The sequence below is a fragment of the Miniopterus schreibersii genome, assembly GCF_964146895.1.
Source record: "Miniopterus schreibersii genome assembly, chromosome: 8".
NCBI lineage: Eukaryota > Metazoa > Chordata > Mammalia > Chiroptera > Miniopteridae > Miniopterus > Miniopterus schreibersii.
This window is the reverse complement of record NC_138109.1, coordinates 67,945,809-67,962,328: the sequence shown is the minus strand read 5'-3', so window position 1 is coordinate 67,962,328 and position 16,520 is coordinate 67,945,809. Positions and strand designations below refer to the sequence as shown.

Below are 16,520 nucleotides of genomic sequence, written 5' to 3'. Positions count from 1 at the left end.
TTTAATTTTGATTCTTCTAAATTAAAAGTCCCCCATGTTCATCCCTGGAGATGAATGCCAGGTAAGAAAGGGATGCGTGACTTGCCAGGCCGGGAGTCTAAGGAATGGCTCTGCACAGGCTGCGGGGACATGCCTGTTTGTCATTTGTGAATGTCTTTGCAGCTCCAGCTGAAGCAGACAGTTAAAACACCCACATCCTACAATTTTCTTCGTTAATGCTTTTGAAACCACACATATTGGCAACATGTGCCTGACTCCATATTTTTACCTTAAAAAAATAAGCCTAACACTTTTTGAAACTTGAAGAAAATTGTTTTTTAAGAGCTCAAAACCAAAAAAATTCAGTTACTTAATGTTTAACTGATGCCTGTTCAACTGCTGACACTGCACTGTGCTGGCCCCAGAGGACCTGCGTCACAACTAGGCCCTATGTCGGGTTCACTGCCAAGAGAAACAGGTGCTTCTGAACCTGCTGTGCTGCTCTTACTTCATCATCCCGTCAGGGTGTTCATGGCCATGGTCTCCCTGAGAATGGGAGCTTCTTAAGACACTTCATTTTCTTTTTGCCTCCTCTGGGCCTGGAAGTGTGAACACTTAGCAGGTGCTCAGGAAATGTCTGCTGAACTAAATTGAACAAGGGTAGCATTAAAGTGTTTAGCAATAAGAATTTCTATTCCTGTTCTCTTCGTTGTCCCACATTCTCTTGGTGTAATGTCTCATTATGCTCAAATGTGTGGGTCAAATTGCCAGGGTGTGTATGTCTGAATGGGCTGAATGTTTGTGTTCCCCTCAATTTGTATGTTAAAGCTCTAACCCTCCTTATGATGGTATTTGGAAGCAGGGTCTTCGGGACATGATTAGGGTTAGATGAGGTCATGAGGGTGGGGCCCTTGCAATGGGATTAGTGCCCTCCTAATAAGAGACACCAGAGAGATGCTCTCTCCATCATGTGAGGACAGTGAGGTACCAGCCAGGAAGAGAACCCCGACGGAACCAAATTAGCCAGCACCTTGGTCTAGGACTTCCGGCCTCCAGAACTGAGAGAAATAAACTGTTGTTTCCACCACATGCAGCCTGTGATACTTTGTTATGGCAGCCTGAGCTAAGATGATGTCCTTCTCAGCTCCTGCCCATGACAGGGCACAAATCGTGGAGCAAAGAGAGAGCTCTCCAGCTATCTGAATGTACTCTGAGGAAACAGGCAGGCTATCTTTTCTAGATGAAGATTTGACATCAGTGGAATCAGAGAGGGAGAGCTGACTCGACATAAAGAGGTTAAACTTCAAATCTATACTGTCCACTGTTGAGTTTAAAAGCATTGTCTACATAATGTGGTCTTCAGTGCCCATGAGCCTTCACACGTTACTATTCACTTGTTTTTCCTACAGTATTTTCCTTCCTTGTTCTTTGATTTCTTTACCCTCTCCTAGGGGGTGGGCAAAGAATTGACTGATGAGAAACAGAATGAGGGTGACAGATAAACTGGGGGCTGTGGTCAGGGTCTGGGTATTGAGAACGAAGTCCAGGGTGAGGAAGGCCAGGGAATAGTATGAGAGTTGAGTAGAGAGAGCTGGGAAGAAGGGGGGGTTTCCAGAAGGTAAGATGCCCAGGGGGACAGAAAGGCCTTGCGGGGATGCAGGGACGCTGTGGGCACCTCTTCACACTATTTGTGACTGCGAGGCTGCTCCTGCCCCCTCAGCACCGACTGAGAGGAAAAGGTAAGCTGCCCAATGCTTCCTGCTGCCCCTGCCACCCTGACTGTTCCTCCAAGGCAGTCAGGTCTTGGGAAGGAGAGGCTGATGAAGGGGCCTGCCTTCTCCACTATTCAGTTTGCTCTCAGGAGCTCTGAGATGCAGCCTAATATTCATGTATCTAGATGTTCATCACAGCACAGTTACAGAGGTTCAACTAGGAACCCTGACAATGAAGATACCTTTCAAAAAACTTTTAATGATATCAGGGGAAAGATCCCACTTAGTAATAATAATAGGTAGATAAAAAGCCAGATATAGTTTGGTCCCAATTATATAAATGGATTCTCTCACATACACAGTCTGGAAAGAACCACTCTAAAATAGTACTAGGTATTATTCTGTGCTGTAGAATTATGGGTAATGTTTCTTTTGTCTTTTTTCCCCCTAACATATTTGATATTTTTTCTAAATATCTTCAACTAAAGCCCAGAATTATAGAAAGAGGCAAAAACAATGGCAAGACAAATATAATGAGTCCACTCTGATTTGGGGGGACTTTATTCCCACTCCCCACTCGGGGATGCAGCATGACATCATTTCCACACACCCAAGAAGCCCACTCCTGCTGCCAGCCCCCACACCCCACCCCACCACTTGCCTCGCCTCTCTGATATCTGCAGGTAGCCTGTGGAAAGGTACTGCTCCATGTCCTGCTGGAAGGCTTCCTCAAAAAACTTCTGCCGCTCCTTCAGCTTCATTTGCTGGGTGTGCTCCATTTCCAGGACCTTCTGGGTGTGCTCGGCATCCAGTTCAGCTAAGGAACAGAATAATTTGGGTCAGGGTTGAAAAGAAACTGAGAGAGGAAATGGGTATTAAATATCTACTCATAGCTACCCTCTAAGCTGATAGTGTCAAAGTTTAAAGGGTAATCTGACTGCAATACAGCCACCTCCTCTCCCCCAACTGGCTGCACTTGTTCCTGCTACCTTTGCTCATGCTGTTCCCTCTGCCTGGAATGACTTTCCCACCCACATCTCCCACTCTTCCCAGAAGAGATGTCCGTCTTTCAAGACTGACTTCTCAGTTAACCCCTTAACTCAAATAGAATTTGCTGCTCCGCCCTGAGGATTCCATAACACTGTGATCAAACTATGCATTACAGTACAATAGGTAAAGACTTGAACTTCCTGGAGGACTGTGACCATATGTTATTCATTTTAATATCACCCAGCTCAGAGCCCTGCACATAGTAAGGAGTCAATAAATGTTTCTTAACAACAATGTAGCCACTGTGGTCTAGAAGAAAAGTGTCTGGTCTTGGCTTTGCTGTTTATTAACTGTGCAACCTGGCTAAGTCAGTCAACCTTTCTGAGCCTTACATTACTCATCTGAAAATTTGGGACAGAAATATTAACCCAATATTAATGTGAAGCTTAAATGAAATAACGTGAAAGAACTTTATAATTAGAATGAGCAGTGATCCTTCAAGGCAAAGCTGAGGATGTAAGAAAACAGAGACCTCAGCCTGGCTGACACCCTGATCTCAGCCTGGGAGACCAAGCAGAGAACCTCGCTGTTACACCAGGCCGTGACTTCTGACCTACAGACGTAGCTAATTTGTGTTGTTTTAAGCTGTTAAATTTGTAGTGATCTATTATGCAGGAATATGGGATACTCTTAATAAGCTGTGTATATGAATTCCAGTCCCTGCCCAAATATGACTGGCTGAAGAATTTAAAAAAGAACAACTTGAGTTATTTACCTTAAACAAATATTTTGCAACACCTACCCTGTGGCAGACACCATGCTTAGTTGAGTCTGGCAGGAGAACAAAGTTTCAGCTATCTTACTGTCCTGGGATAAACACAGGGCCCAAAGCACTGAAACAATCTCACCAAGGGCACTGTTCCCTAAGGGTCATTTCTGGGGAGTGTCAACAACTTCGGGATATTAGAATTCATTCAATTCCAAACATCAACCCCAAAACAAAATCTGATTAAAAAATGCACAGAGGATCTGAATAGACATTTTTCTAAAGAAGACATAGAAGTGGCCAAGAGGTACATGAAAATGTGCTCACCATCACTAATCAGGGAAATGCAAATCAAAACCATAATAAAGTATCTGCCTTACACCTGTTGGAATGGCTCTTATCAAAAAACACAAGAAATCCGTTGGCAAGGGTGTGGAGAAAAAGGCATCGTACATTCTTGGTGGTACTGTAAACTGGTACAGCCACTATGGAAAACAATATGAAGTGTCCTTAAAAAATTAAAAATACATCTACTGTATGATCCAGCCATCTAACTTCTGGGTGTTTAGCCAAAGGAAATGAAAACAAGATCTCAAAAAGATACCTACACTCTCATGTTTACTGCGGCTATTCACAACAGCCAAGACACAGAAAGAGCCTCAGTGTCTGTCACTGGATGAACAGATAATGAAGGTGTGTATGTAAACAAAGGAGTATCAGTCAGCACGAGATAGAAGGAAATCCAGGTTTGTGCCCTTGACTGGAAATCGAACCCATGCCCCTTTGTTCCACAGGACGACACTCTAACCACTGAGTCACACCGTCCAGGGCTCAAGAGATTTTTTGAACAACAAAAAAACCACCATAGCAGTACATACAATCAACAATGTGACTGATCTGCCTTAGTCATTCCCCTACCCCCACAAACACCCAACACCACATTTCACAACTCCTGAGTTCTATATAATCCTGTAGGTATCACATATCTTAAAAACTCTCTAATGGAGTCTATTTTTATTCCAAACTGGTTATAGTCTCCAATACTTAGAATATTCTGGACATTCTTCTAATCTATATACATGCAAGAAATACAAATTAATATTAACCAAATCAAAGCAACACAAACAGGAAAGTAAATCTTCCTGAGTACATATCATTCTACGTAAATATTGATGATGTGCACTCTGTTCATACTATCACAATTGTTATGTGGATTCTGTATTTCCACATCACCCTAACTTACACACCCATCTCACATTTTTGCTTACAGCAAGGGTAGGGAACCTTTTTCTGCCAAGGGCCATTTGGATATTTATAACATCATTCTGGGGCCATACAAAATTATCAGCTTAAAAATTAGTTATGAAAAAAGCTGCTAGATTTATTGAATTTCGAGTCCCTCCTGCAGTTGCCTTAGCAGGGACTGACCAAATGACTCTGAAAGGCAGCTCTTTGGGGTCTCTTTCCTATCTATGCCCACAAGGCCCCACCTCAAGGCTATGCCTGTGCATCCCTATGATTTTCTGGTCAGAGTATTCTGTGAATCCTGGAACCAATAAGCCAGTATAGCCCAGTAGTTCTGGGGTATGAAGGCAGCTTTCACCCAATGGGTGACAGAAGTCAGTGTACCAAAGCCCCCGTCTCCCATCCTTTGGATGGACAATTCTAGGAGGCATTCTGAACACTTCTCAGAGATCCTGGTGGAGCTGCAGACCCTCAGCTATGGCAGCAATGTGAATAATCCATCCCTTAATTGACTTTTCCTCCTTTGCTCACTCTCTCTGCTCTCACTCCTGGCTTCCTGGGATTACCTCCCAAACTTCCTGTAGCAAAATCCTCATCTCAGGCTCTGCTTCCAGGGAAACCCAAGCTAAGCAATCACTAACTTAATCTCTCTGTCTCAACTTCCTCCTCTGTACAAGAAAGGTAAAAAGACCAATTTCATAGGGTTGTTGGCAGGATTACATGGGGTAACGTGAATCTCCAGACACACAGCACTGACCAATAGCTGACAGCTAATATTAATACCAGCATTATTTAAAACATCAGATTCTTGAAAAGGAAATGATGTGACACGTTACCACGAACCAGGAGGGGTACAACACTGAGAGTTGTCCTAACTCAGCCCCACTCAGATATTTCAGAGCTAGTCACTTCTCGGTGCCCTTAATAAATCTGCAAGAATTCAGAGTATGCTCCTGAGAGCAGAAAAAGAGAACTGAAGAAGATGGCTTTTCCTTTGTCTCACTTCAGCCATCAGCCCAACCCACGGCTTCAAGACTGCAGAGTGCACCAGAATGGTCAACCCTAAAGTAGATTAAGTATGCTTCAAACACTCCACACAAAGGTCAATTAACCTTTTAAAAACTAATTCCAGAATAAGTAGCTCCAAAACAAAGAACAATGCAGAAATCATCGAAGGGGTTTTCATGAAAGAACATGTTTGAACTGAATTAAGCTTTTCTATAGACACAGAGATATAGTTATTTAACTTGGAAATGCACTCTTCTCAAGGCTCTGCTTCAGAAGTTCAGTTCTCTCATGTTTCTCAACTGTAAGTCCTACAGTCTTTTATCTTAGGTCTTCTGTATTGGAATGAAATCTAATCATGTCTCACCCCTCACAAAAGGGGAAGTTTGGATTAGGAAACTTAAAATGAGTTTTTTAAAAAGAAATAATTGTTTTAAGTTTTAAAACATGTTACACACTTGTTTGAAATTTTTCCAACTGCCCTATACCGGCTCACACTGTTTCAGAGCCCCTTTTACATCTCAGCTACTACCAAGATAGACTCTGAAAAGTGAGTACAGTTACACTACACCAGCTCTGCACTCAGGCCACTGATGAAAAACCACACGGCACACACTTGATTAACTGTCCTGCTCAGCCCCTGAGAAGATTTGCCCTCAACTACATGCCTGTGTGAGGACGTTCTATTTCTGCTGTTTGTCCTGGAGTCACCAGCCCAGTTTTCACCGAGAAACAACCACATTTGGGAATAGTGAAATGACAGAAGGACATCTGAGGAAATATTTCAAATCTAGAGGTTTAGTAGCATGTGAATTTAGAATGAGTATGGGAAATATAAAGTCTGGAGCATTTTCTACATGGAAAAATGATGCCTTGTTTGTATTTAAGATGCCATTTATTATATTAGTCAAAGCAAGACAAATATGATGATTTATAAAACTTCAAAACATAGCCTTCAAATGAAAAAGAAAAAGCCACAAAAGAACTGTAGTTTTTCTACCAGGAATCAGGAGTAATCATTTAACTCTATTATCAGCCCAGGTCTGTTTCTCTTTTATTTCAATTCCAGATCATTGCTCAAGTTTTATCTGACTGCAACTTCCACTTTAGCCACCACTACCAATTTCAAATGGATAAATTACTCAAAACAACAAAAAAATCCCATTACCAATGAAGATGGTATAATCAATTTTCAATTATATGTTTTAATGGAGCATAAGGGTTCCACAAGATATATGAAATATTTTTTAAAACCCATCAAGCTCATTTTAGGAACCATTTCAACCTATTCCACAACTAAGCCTTTAACACCGCTTCTAAGTATTAAAAGACAGTGAGGTGTTAGGACTGAAAATAGCACCCCCCTCCCCCCCCAGCTGCTGGGAGGAAGGAAATGGGTGATGTGAGGAAAACCAGGGAAACTCTCTGGTAAAAGAGAGAATCTCTTCAATTGTTAAAAGAGAAACAATAAAATTTAAATATGAGTTTAGAAAAATTCTGGTAATCTTTACATAACATTAAAGATTAAGAGAATTTTTTATTCAAGATAAATAACAGACTAAGAATAAATTTAAAAACTAATTTAAATATTTACAGTTCAGATGTTTTAATATTGTTGGAGAGTATGAATTTTGTGATACTAAAATACATATGACATGATCAAGGCAGAAATGTGAAATCTTTATAAATTTCTAAACAAATTTCTAAATACAAATAGTAAAAAAATACTTTCCAAACTGTTTTTGATAAAAATTTAACTGCCAACAGGCTGTCAAACTACAGGACCTCTAAAAGACAATACTAAAATCTGTCAGAGTGACAGAATTTTAAAAAATCCTCTGAAATCACCAAAAATAGATAACCACAACTAACATCTGGGTGTACAGGTTTTCTTTTTTCCTTGAACTAGATGAAATTACTATATTCAATCTTTTTTTTTTTTTTTTTTTCTGGAAGAATTGTTGTGTTCAACTTTTTTCTTTAAAACAGTTGTAGGTTCACAGGATGTTGTCAAGAAAAGTACAGTGTAGTCCTGTGCATCCACCCTGAACTTCCCCAGTGCTAACATCTTACACCAGGATGGTACAACATCAAAATCCAAACAACCGACACTGGTGCACTCCACAGAGCTTAGTCAGACTTCACCAGTCACACATGCACATGCACATGCACTTGTGTGTTTGGGAGGTGAGACCTACTAACTGTAATGCAGGGGATCCGTTTCCTGCGCTGCTTCTTTTCCCCAGAGTATGTGTCTGTTAGAAACAAGTTTCAACTTCCTCTTAAACATTTTAATACTTGCTTCTTTTCTAAAGGTACTTTCAGTTCCTTGAGATATTTCTTTTTCTTCTTCTAACTTTACTTTCTTTGCATTTGGACGTAGTAAAACATTTAATTTTAAAAAATTCTATTCAGGAACTGAGGACTTGTTAGACAATGACAGAATATATAAGAAGATTTCCTCCCAGTTTTAAAACCCACTAATTCTGTACTTTTACTCTTAACAGCTATGTTGTGTTTCTACCTTAGTTTTCAAAATAAGACAAACTCAACCATTTTTTAAGTCTCCCCAACCTCCTGCCCCCACCTTAAAAAATGAGTACAAACTATCTCAGATTGGACCAAAAACACATATTAAAATATTTTTCTAGAATTGGAGTTTTTATACATGGATTTTTAAAAAATATATCTTTATTGATTTCAGAGAGAGGAAAGGAGAGAGAGCGAGCGATAGAAACACCAATGATGAGAGAGTCATTGATCGAGCCCACAACCTGGACATGTGCCCTGACTGGGAATTGAACCCCGATCACCTGGATCCTAGGTCGATGCTCAACCGCTGAGCCATGCTCGGCCGGGCTACACAAGGATTTTTAAAATATCAACATCTGTGCCCTATGTTTCTACAGTTTTTAAAAGCTTTCTGTTTAGCTTTCATGAATAATTAGTTTCTAAGACAGACCTAAAATTATTCTATACCATGTATTATTTCTATGAGTATTCTCTGGAGTATTATAGAGCTCTTATTCCTCAGAATTGGTATTTAGAAAATTAATTCTCCTGCACAGCTGGGCGTGGCTCAGCGGTTAAGCGTCGACCTAGGATCCAGGCGATCAGGGTTCGATTCCCGGTCAGGGCACATGCCCGGGTTGCAGGCTCGATCAAGGACTCTCTCATCATTGATGTTTCTATCTATCTCTCTCCCTCTCCCTTCCTCTCTCTGAAATCAACAGATATATTTTTTAAAAATAAAATAAACTTTAAAAAAAAGGAAATTAATTCTCCTGAGCATGCTAAAATTAACACATTTTTTAAAAAGAATGTAAAATGACTTTTTACAGAACTTTTCTTCACTCTCCCTCTAATATATACACGCACATACACATACATACTCCTTACACAACATTTATCAAGAACAAAATGGTACTTATTTTATTTCTTTGACATGCAACTAAGAAAGGATGGTCCTTACCTAAATGGGTGGTTTAGAATAATGGCAGGTTTTGCAGACAGTCAGAATAAATAACTTTTAGACAAAAAAGAACTCATGGCAACTCCTCAGGAGACATCAAGTTCAGTCCTTCTGAGCAGCTACTGAACAGCTGTTTCCTAAGCCGACGTCACAGGAAACAAACACTATTCTAGTATTTAAACTTCTGGAACACTTTAAAAATTTCCATCAATTACCCTGAAGGAAATGACAACTATCCAGAATATTTAGCAAAATTGATATTGCAGAAACACACTGTGTACAAAGTTTGCTGAAAAAATAAGACAGAAATGCTCAGCTGTACCTTATCTTTTCTGGGAGGGGAAAGGCAGCCCAGATGACCTGGTGTAGCTGCAGATGCCTGAGCCACACCATTCACTCTCCATGCCTCAGACTGTCCATCAATTAAAGGGAGGAGGAGGGGTTGGATGATATCCATAAGAAGATCACTTCCAGTTCTTAAATACTACATTTCTATTTTATTAACTTTTCATTAGGGTAGGAAGAGGTAATCCCAAATCTTTTTGGTGAAGTCATATGAAAATCAGATTAGCCTTAAGGAATTTAGGGCCTTTTGAATTAGACAGTGATATTTCAAAAAAAATTAAATGTAACTATTAACAAAAACCTGAAGGTATTTTTGTATCCATTTTCCTGATCATTTTATTGCTTAAAGAATGATTAGAACCAAAAAGCTTAAGATTAAAGGATAAGTGAGAAATGCACTCAATCTGTGGTCAGAGGCTTCATGATCTATGAACCTGCTCAAGGCTAAAGGTGGGAGGTTGAGAATAGAGCTTAGTGTCCTGAAAGGAGTTCAGGTAGCACGAGACTGCTGTACCTTCCTCCAGGGATCAACAGATAACTAAACGGATAGGATGAGTCAGGTCATGGAGTGGTTCAACTCCATCTGAAAGTGCAATTCTGTGATATGTTGACAAAAGGTACTTTTTCCAGAAATAATATATAAAAATGCTGTATAAAATACAAAGCATATTTCATGTTATCCCATTCTATGGGTGGTTTCCATTTTTTTCTTGTAGGACTAAAAAATTCCAGGCTAGAAGCTCTGTGGCATGGATGTTTAGACAATAGCCAATTCCGTAAAATTTTTAAGTCACATCTGAACCTTCCCTGAATTTTACTTAGAGTACTGGCCTACTCAATAACAATTATTTGGGAGGGGGAGAAGGGAAGAGGGTTAGATTTCTACAGGAATCCTTTCAAACTCCAAAGATGTTTTTTTATTACTGCATGAGACTCCGGAAAATCAGTATAAACCTGCTATTAAAGAATTCATTCAAAGTGGTTATAAAGAAAGTAGGCCAGTGGCTCTCAACTTTCAGTGGCATAAAAATCACCTCAAGGGTGGATGAACACAGACTGCTGGGCCCCAAGCCCAGAGTTTCTGATTCAGTAACAGGCCAGAGAATTTGCATTTCTAATCAATTCTCAGGTGATGCTGATACTGTGGGGTCCAAGGACCAGACTTTAAGAACCACTGTTGAGGTGAACTATATCTGTGCACCCAATTCACTCAAATTTTTACTTTGCACAAATATTTACAGAATGAAAAAAGAGAGAAACATAAGATGGGGAAGCTGGCACAATTCATGGAAATGACAGAAATGTCTTCTCCTTAACTCTTTTAAAAACATTTATGAAAGCATCCAAAAAGGAAAATCTCCAGCAATAACCAAAATGCATAATCACAAACAAGCATGGCCTATGGTAATCTTTACAGATAAGAGACAAGCACCCTAGGGTGGGTTCCCTCCAGAGCAACTCTATCACATTCTGTAGGACCCCTTAAGTCCCTGCTCAATGGCTTCGTGGCTTTGTATAGCAGGAGACAAAAATGAGGTGATCAGATCTATTCTTTGTCCCGAACCCTAGATCTAACCAATGATATGTTCTCATCCTCTCCACTTTCAGAGACAATATAAAAAGGTCTTCTGATCATTTTCAGGTAGACATTCATGTAAGCAATATAAAATTATATCTGTATTTAAAACTAATAGACAAAACTCTGGCAAATTAAAACTAAGAGAAGAGAAAAAAGTAAACATACCCAAAGTGAGATATGAGAGAGGGTATGCCCACACAGATGCAGAAGAGATGTTAAAATATGTGACAAATGATGGGGTTCAGGACACGCTACCCCCAAATATGGTCCCTTGGCATACTGAATATTTTAAGCTGAAGGAGTCTGAGAAAATGGCAGAAGCAAGGTCACTCCTCCATCCCTCCTTTCTCCCCTGAAACAGGGCATAGGACCCTCATGTGAGAGGTGCCCTCCCCATACCTGGATGAGAGGAGCATCCTTGTCAAGACAGAGGGACTCAGAAGAATCTGCGCACTGGGCCTCGTGGGGTCTCCCCAGGTTTCTGCACTCGCCTCGCCCTCCTTCTCCTGTCATATCCACCACTGTGCGTGCCCCACTCAACCCCACGCAACAATACACTCAGGTCTTCATTTCCTTATGAAGGTCCCGTGTGAAATAAATTTATATTACATAAATTTGCATGTTTTTGTCCTGTTAACCTGTTTTTGTCAGTTTAATTTTCAGACACAGTCAGGGACCCTAAGAGGATTGATGAAAACTTTGCCCAAATATATGCTAACACATTCTGAAATGTCAATGAAATGAAAAATTTGAATCAAAATTATACATACTACAGAAATTAACAAAATAATTGAAATTGTTAAATATAAAAATCTGATGGGAAAAATTTAAATTCTTTTCAGTTTTTCAAGGATCATGGGTATGGCAAAGGATATAACACTACTAATTCTGATATCACAACTTCGATCATATATCTTTTTAAAAGGTAGAAGAACGGCTAGCCTAGCCTTACCAGATATTAAAACACTTGCTAAAACAATAATGAAAAGATCATGGAAAACAAGAAGAGATGGACTATCCCCCAAACAGACTCAATCATATATTTAACCAAAAGGAAATATCAGAACAAATAAGTAAAATAATTTGTAATAACTAGTATTGTAAAAACTAGTTGGCCAATTACAAAATCAATTTAAAGGCATACCAGATGAATCAAATAATTGAACATCAAAAATAAAATATGAACAATTTAAAAAAAACAACAAATTAAATCTTTCAAGTTATCAATAGAGGGGTCTTCCACACTATTGAAAAGATTATCAAAGATCAAGAGATCTTGGTAACACAAACACTAAGTACTCTTGCATGTTTAAAAAAATACAATAGAATGGGAAATGATAGATTGAAGGGAAAAAAACGTTACTGTTACCACAAGTGGCAAAAGACCATTATTTTTACCATAGTAAAAAATGAAGCAAACTGTTGGAAAAAATTAAGGTCCCAATAAAACCCTTTCTATAGAAAAAATACACACAGATAATTCACAGAAGAGAAAAAATGTTCAGCTCTATATGTTATCAAAAAATGAAGTAACATTTCTGGCCACTTAGATATTGGCCAATATATAAGAGTAAGGTGAGCCTGGCTGGGCATGGCTCAGCTGTTGAGCGTCGACCTAGTATCCAGATCTCTATTTGATTCCCGGTCAGGGCACATGCCCGGGTTGTGGGCTCGATCCCCAGTCGGGGGCGTGCAGGAGGCAGCCGATCAATGACTCCCTCATCACTGATGTTTCTCTCTCTCTCTCCCTCTCCCTTCCTCTCTCTGAAATCAATAAAGATATATTAAAAAAAAAAAAAAAATGATTGTGGTGACGTATTTAAAAAAAAGTGTAAGGTGAGATACCTTTATTAGAGATTGTGTAGATTGTTAAAAGACCCTTTGAAAGCAATTTGGTATCATTTACCAAAACCCATTAAAAATCCATATACTCTCCACCTAATGCTACCTCTTCTGAAGATGTACACAAATTACAAAATTCAAGAGAAAAGCTAGCTACATAAAGCAGCTCATTTCTGCATTAAGTGACACATCCACTTAATGAACCATCATGTAGCCATCAATAAATACGACCAAGTTATTTATAAGATGGTAAGTGAAAGAATAATAAAAAGGCAAATATGTGTAACTCATCATGTGAAGAACCAGTAAGCACTCCTGAAGAAGTAGTTCCATTCATACAGTGAGACTGTGGGTGGTCACTTGCCCTCAATGGCATAACCTTTTTGTAATGTTATCATATATCTTTAGAATTAAAATTCAAATACGCGTAAGATTCCAAAAACACACAAAATATTCTCCAATAACCATAAATGTATTTTGACATCTTCAATACTTACCTGTTTTTAGTGATGTTATAAACTTAAATAATTCCTTACTTAAAAATATTCAGTGTATGAATATATTTATTTATTCTTATGTGGTATCATTCATGCATTTAACTTATTCAATACATTTAATAAGCATGCTTACTATGTGTCTATAATTCCTCATAGCCTATTTGTTCACAATTTAAAATACTACTACTTTAATGTAGCAATACTACAGTAAAATCTAGGATTCATTGGAATTTTTATAACTAGAAATTTTTATTAGTAAAAAATTTTTAGCTTCATCAGTTTAAGTACTTAATCACAATAACCTAAGGCATTAACAGATTTTAAAACCTCTCTGATTAGAAACTTTTATAAAACATTCTACTGCTTTGAAAATTGGTAATATTGACAAACTAAATGGTAAATATCAATAGATAAAAGGTTTGAATTAACCAGAAACTTCCCAACCTTGAAAACCTAGCATGCTTGTTATGCAACACAAATAATCATATATTTAAAAATTTTTAGAAAAGCTCAACTTGCTATGGATTCATGGCTGCTAAACAATCTGTTCATGAGTTAAGATGAATCACCCCCAGATTTCATATCAGTATTTTTTATTCCTAAATTCTAAAACTTAAGAAAACAAGTTCCTCCAATATCTAACATTTGGAAGGAAGGAAGGACTTTTTCTGTCAGTAGAAAACTTAACGACACAAAAACCAAAAGTTTCCCCTTGCTCCTAACATTTGGAATTCGGTACAAGAGTGGTGTCAATGGAATCTTCTCAGTAAGGCAAAGATATGAGATATCTCTCATATCTGTAACAGTGACCTAGACCGGCTCCTATTTTATAAAAGACTCTGGAGATGCCTCCAAAAACTAAATTCATACGCATTTCTAGAGTTGGGGGGGAGGGGAGAGAAAGGTAATAAGATCTAAAATCTAAAAATGAGGCAATGTATATTAAAAAAACCCAAACTGGCAGTGATTGGACCTGGTGTTGAAGCCCATATAGTACAGGCATTTTTAAATCATGAGAAAAACATCAGTACAAAGTTTACATTTTCATGAATTATTAAATTTTTATATTTCTGTAGCTTATTCAGGAACAGCAATCATCTGACAAATGTGAACTAATTTGACAGCAATCCCCTGAGATTACTCTATCAGAATGGGGAAATAAATAAGCTTTGGTTGCTTTCTCAGGAGTCAGATCAAAAATAAAATGCAGTCGGAGACAGTACCACTTACAATTTTATGTGACTCCAAAGAATGTGTCAAAGGACTGCATCTGAGAGTATATAATTTGAGCATTTCTATATGAACAAAATTTTTTCCTTCTTTTTAAAAGGGATCTGAAATTCGAAAGTCCAGAAAAACACAGCTGGGTCTAGGCAACAAGTGGGGTGGATAGACTCGTCCCCTCTGGCCCCCATGGCTACTTTGGGCCTCTTCTCTTGAGCTAATTTTCCTGCCCTCAGTAGGCTGCATTTTTTGCCCCCAACATTTTATACTCAGCTTGCTGCCCACTAAGCTCTGTGAAAAGTTTTTACAGGGTAAGATTCTTTCAGCTCTTCAGAGCCAAGATTCTGTGTTTTTAGATTTAGTATTTCCCTGGAACTTTTGCATTCCATTAGGACACTATAGAATGCAAAAGCCTTTAAAGCTCAAGGAATAAAGCTAAGTGAGGAATTGCTCTCTTAATCATTTTGGGTAGGGGCTCAAAATGGGAGTTTGCCAATCCCATTTCTACTTCCAGAACCATTCCTGTCGGAGGTGAGAGAATCCGACTACTTAGGCGGGCAGTTCCCCACAATCCCTCAGTGGAATGCGGGGAAATCAAAATCATGTTTAGTTTAAGATTACACATTAGCATAATGATTCTCATTGTTGATAAAATAATTTCAGATGTTAGATTTCTTTAGACTTTAAGTATCTCTTAAGAATACTCAATAATATTCAAAACAGTCACCTTTAAAGGCACTTTTTACTTATGCTGCCGTGATTTCAAATTAAGTAGTTTAAAACTGCAATCCAAAACAATGGTTTTAAACCTATTCAAGTTTAAGAGTGGGTGTACTTTTACTGACAATTTACTGAGAAAATACATATAACAAAAATTTATTGTGAATTCAGTAGCACCTTTAAAATGACTCTGAAGTTTATATCCCAGAATAGTTACACACATTTAAAACAGAATACTGCATATATTTGCAATAAAGAATATTTCTTTACCACAGAAGACACAGAGCTCAACATGCTTTTGGATACAAGGGCCTCTTGTTATAGATGTCCTCATGCTACAAGTTGGAAGCCGTCTTTAAAATGTTCAGTGACAGTCAAATCTCAGCATGCTTGAAACCTGATCATATCTGTTGGAAATCTCATTATTTCTAGAAAATATTTTTAATGGGGTTTATCACTTTCAATGATAACCTGTTGAAGGCTTATAAATGAATGGCTTATGAATAAATTAATACTATGAATGGCTGCCTGATCCCCTCCCTCCTTCCACCACAAGTCCCTTCTCACATCCAGCTAATAAGATGGGGATGAGATATGGGCTGTTTCCCAGGCAGGCTGGTGGTCCAGACAGCAAGGAGGGCAGGAGATGGTTCCTGAGTCGATCCACCAGTTCAGAAGCAGACAAAGGGGTTGCATGAAAAAGGGACTAGCGGGGGAATGCCCGTGTGTGGGGCAGCATGCTGAGTAGCCTGAATATTCTCCCTTCACTTTGTACTATGTCCTGAAATTTTACCAGTTAAGAGATTTATGTCTTAACATATCCCCTTTAAGCAATTAGAACACTGTATTTGGGACCTTTGAGAAATTTTTCATTCAGAATTTAATGGGAATTAGTTTATGCTTGCTTTCTCCCTAATACTTCTTTCAGATTAACTGCTGTAGAGATATGAGGGTAAATGGGTAGAAAGACAGAGGATTTTGGAGAAAAGAGCAGTGGGGAGGGATAAGGCAGCTGTGGTGGGGGCCTCAGTAGGGACTCTGGCCATGAAAGTATAATGCCAGGCAGAAAGAGGGACCAAAAAATGAAAGACAAGCGGAAATGCACTATTCCTGATTCAAAATTGTGTCGGCAGATTTTTTTTTA

The 16,520-nt window shown here is 38.7% G+C and overlaps 1 protein-coding gene across 3 annotated transcripts in view; it reads right to left on the bottom strand.

Moving 5' to 3' along the window:
- Positions 1 to 16,520, bottom strand: part of DTNBP1 (dystrobrevin binding protein 1) — a 92,896-nt gene that overhangs the window by 7,255 nt on the left and 69,121 nt on the right. For all 3 annotated transcript variants that reach the window (XM_081144437.1, XM_081144436.1, XM_081144438.1), the window contains one exon: positions 2,353 to 2,508. In XM_081144437.1, the coding sequence (XP_081000563.1) occupies positions 2,353 to 2,508 (156 nt within the window). The remainder of the gene's footprint in view (positions 1 to 2,352; positions 2,509 to 16,520) is intronic.